The sequence below is a fragment of the Anarrhichthys ocellatus genome, unplaced genomic scaffold (genome assembly GCF_004355925.1).
Source record: "Anarrhichthys ocellatus isolate YVR2014 unplaced genomic scaffold, GSC_Weel_1.0 scaffold79, whole genome shotgun sequence".
Classification (NCBI taxonomy): domain Eukaryota; kingdom Metazoa; phylum Chordata; class Actinopteri; order Perciformes; family Anarhichadidae; genus Anarrhichthys; species Anarrhichthys ocellatus.
This window is the reverse complement of record NW_022280109.1, coordinates 888,795-890,887: the sequence shown is the minus strand read 5'-3', so window position 1 is coordinate 890,887 and position 2,093 is coordinate 888,795. Positions and strand designations below refer to the sequence as shown.

Here is a 2,093-nt window from a genome sequence, read left to right as displayed (position 1 = left end):
GGGGGGCATGTCCCCCTTCTCTTTTATAGTATTAAGTATTTGTGAATATTGTCCTCAACAAAATCCACCAAACGTCCGTTACTAACTGCACACTACACTCAGTGTCTGCATAGGAACAAAGAGGACAGACTTCCAGCATTAGTGGACGATTTTAATGCTTAATCGCTCATTCGATGTGTGAACTGTGTCATTCCAGTATGTATATTTAGAACACACCATGTTCAGGTCTAATCCACTGCTATCAAATATTTACATAAAGGTTGAATTATTAATACTTAAGATGGGTGTTGGGCAGAAGACTGTGTGCATCTATATTGTGTAGGTTATATTTTCTGTCCATAGTGTAGTCACTGAGGGGATGATGGTGACCTTGTATCCATCCTGCAACAGTAAGGAGTTCAAAGTAAGTATGAATGTGTAATGACTGTTACACAAGGTTCTTTTGAACTTCAGACACAGAGGGGATTTGAATATGGCTGCCTGTGCATACAGTATGCTCTAGAACTGGATTTAAATGTTTTTGGATCACACTCCATCCTAAAATATGTCCCTGAAACATTTGACTGTACATTTTATGACAGAACACATCAACCTAAGCAAGTTGCCCCGAGGTGTTTACCTCCCAGCAGCAGGAGGACGATGAGGTCTGAGGCAGTCTTGAGCTGGGCGATGTCCTCCTCCCTCTCTCCGTCTACAGTCTGAGCCACCACCTCCAGGAGACACTCCACCAGGCCTGCCTCCACCAGCTGGAGCTTTATCACATCTGTCAGAGGGAAGCAGGAGGAGACATTGAGCGCAGAGCTCAGTGTGCAGTCTGAAACGCGCTGCCGCTGCAATGCAGTGGTACATCATATATGCATCACATGATGCAGTGAGCACACATGGGACTCATGGCGACCCAGCGTACTATGCACAGCATGTGAAGCACAAGTTGAACCAAATCTACAAATAAAACAAGAGTCAAATGTGAATCAATGTGCACTTCTATCCACTACCATAATGCTAACAGAGATAGCATTGAGATTAAGAGTTGGTGGAGCTAATTCTCAGTCACATGCCATTAAACCACTGAAACAGAGGAGGGAGGAGATGAGGTCATTAAAGGAGCTCAAACGGCAGAAAGACCAAGTAGAGCACGTAATGGATATATAGCATTTATGTATATTTCATGTATCAATTTGGCGTGACGTCACCTCATCATCCACAAATCTGATGTTTTCGTCCACTGCTAGCGGAAGCTTTCGAGGACATTTAGTTGTCATGCTTCAAATACGTCATGATTCATTGGCCAAGTGTGTTCCCATTTCTCTTTCTCGCATTCTGCTTTCAAGTTTTCTTTTTTCCAGTTATTTCTGCGTTTCATCCAGCCGTCTTTATGAGCACATTGAAAATAGGTTTGAGGGAAACACACCTGTAGTAAATATCAACCAGTGGTTGAAGTGTAGCGGTTTACTTGACTATTACCATTTTGAACTACGTTATACTTCTACCCCACTTCATCTCACAGGAAAATATTGTACTGCACTACTTTTATTTAACACTTTAAGTTACTTTTTTAGATCAAGATTCGACATACAAAACATTACAACCATTTTCTAATACCTAAAGCATTGTCATAGATTAAACTACCAAACTGTATATGAAGCTCTGGAATGTTTGTCGGAGAAAACGAGACGCCTGAAAAAATCCCTCGGGGCTCTGAAATATTTTCACAATTTCTACTTTTTAATAAACCAAACAATTCATTGAAAAAATTATCTGCAGATGAATTGATAGTAAAGTTGCAGTTCTATACAAGGAGAAACCCGTTGCCCGTTATTTTGCAATTTAGAGTGAATCACTCAAAAATAAAGCAGTGAAAAGTAAAAACAACATTTGTCAATATTAAACTTATATATATTAGCCCTGTCTTACTGTCATACCATCATGCTTAATTGTAGTCTCTCCAGAAATGTAATAAACAAGATGCAATGTGACAAAGGAAGGAGAGGAAGAGAGTTTCTCTAGAGTAAGGTCGCTGCCCTTGAGCTTGACAATGTAGGAGCACACACACACACACACACACACACACACACACACACACACACACACAC

The 2,093-nt window shown here is 40.7% G+C and overlaps 1 protein-coding gene across 2 annotated transcripts in view; it reads right to left on the bottom strand.

The window, feature by feature from the left end:
• Positions 1 to 2,093, bottom strand: part of rap1gds1 (RAP1, GTP-GDP dissociation stimulator 1) — a 30,885-nt gene that overhangs the window by 7,771 nt on the left and 21,021 nt on the right. For both annotated transcript variants that reach the window (XM_031874251.1, XM_031874252.1), the window contains one exon: positions 620 to 763. In XM_031874251.1, the coding sequence (XP_031730111.1) occupies positions 620 to 763 (144 nt within the window). The remainder of the gene's footprint in view (positions 1 to 619; positions 764 to 2,093) is intronic.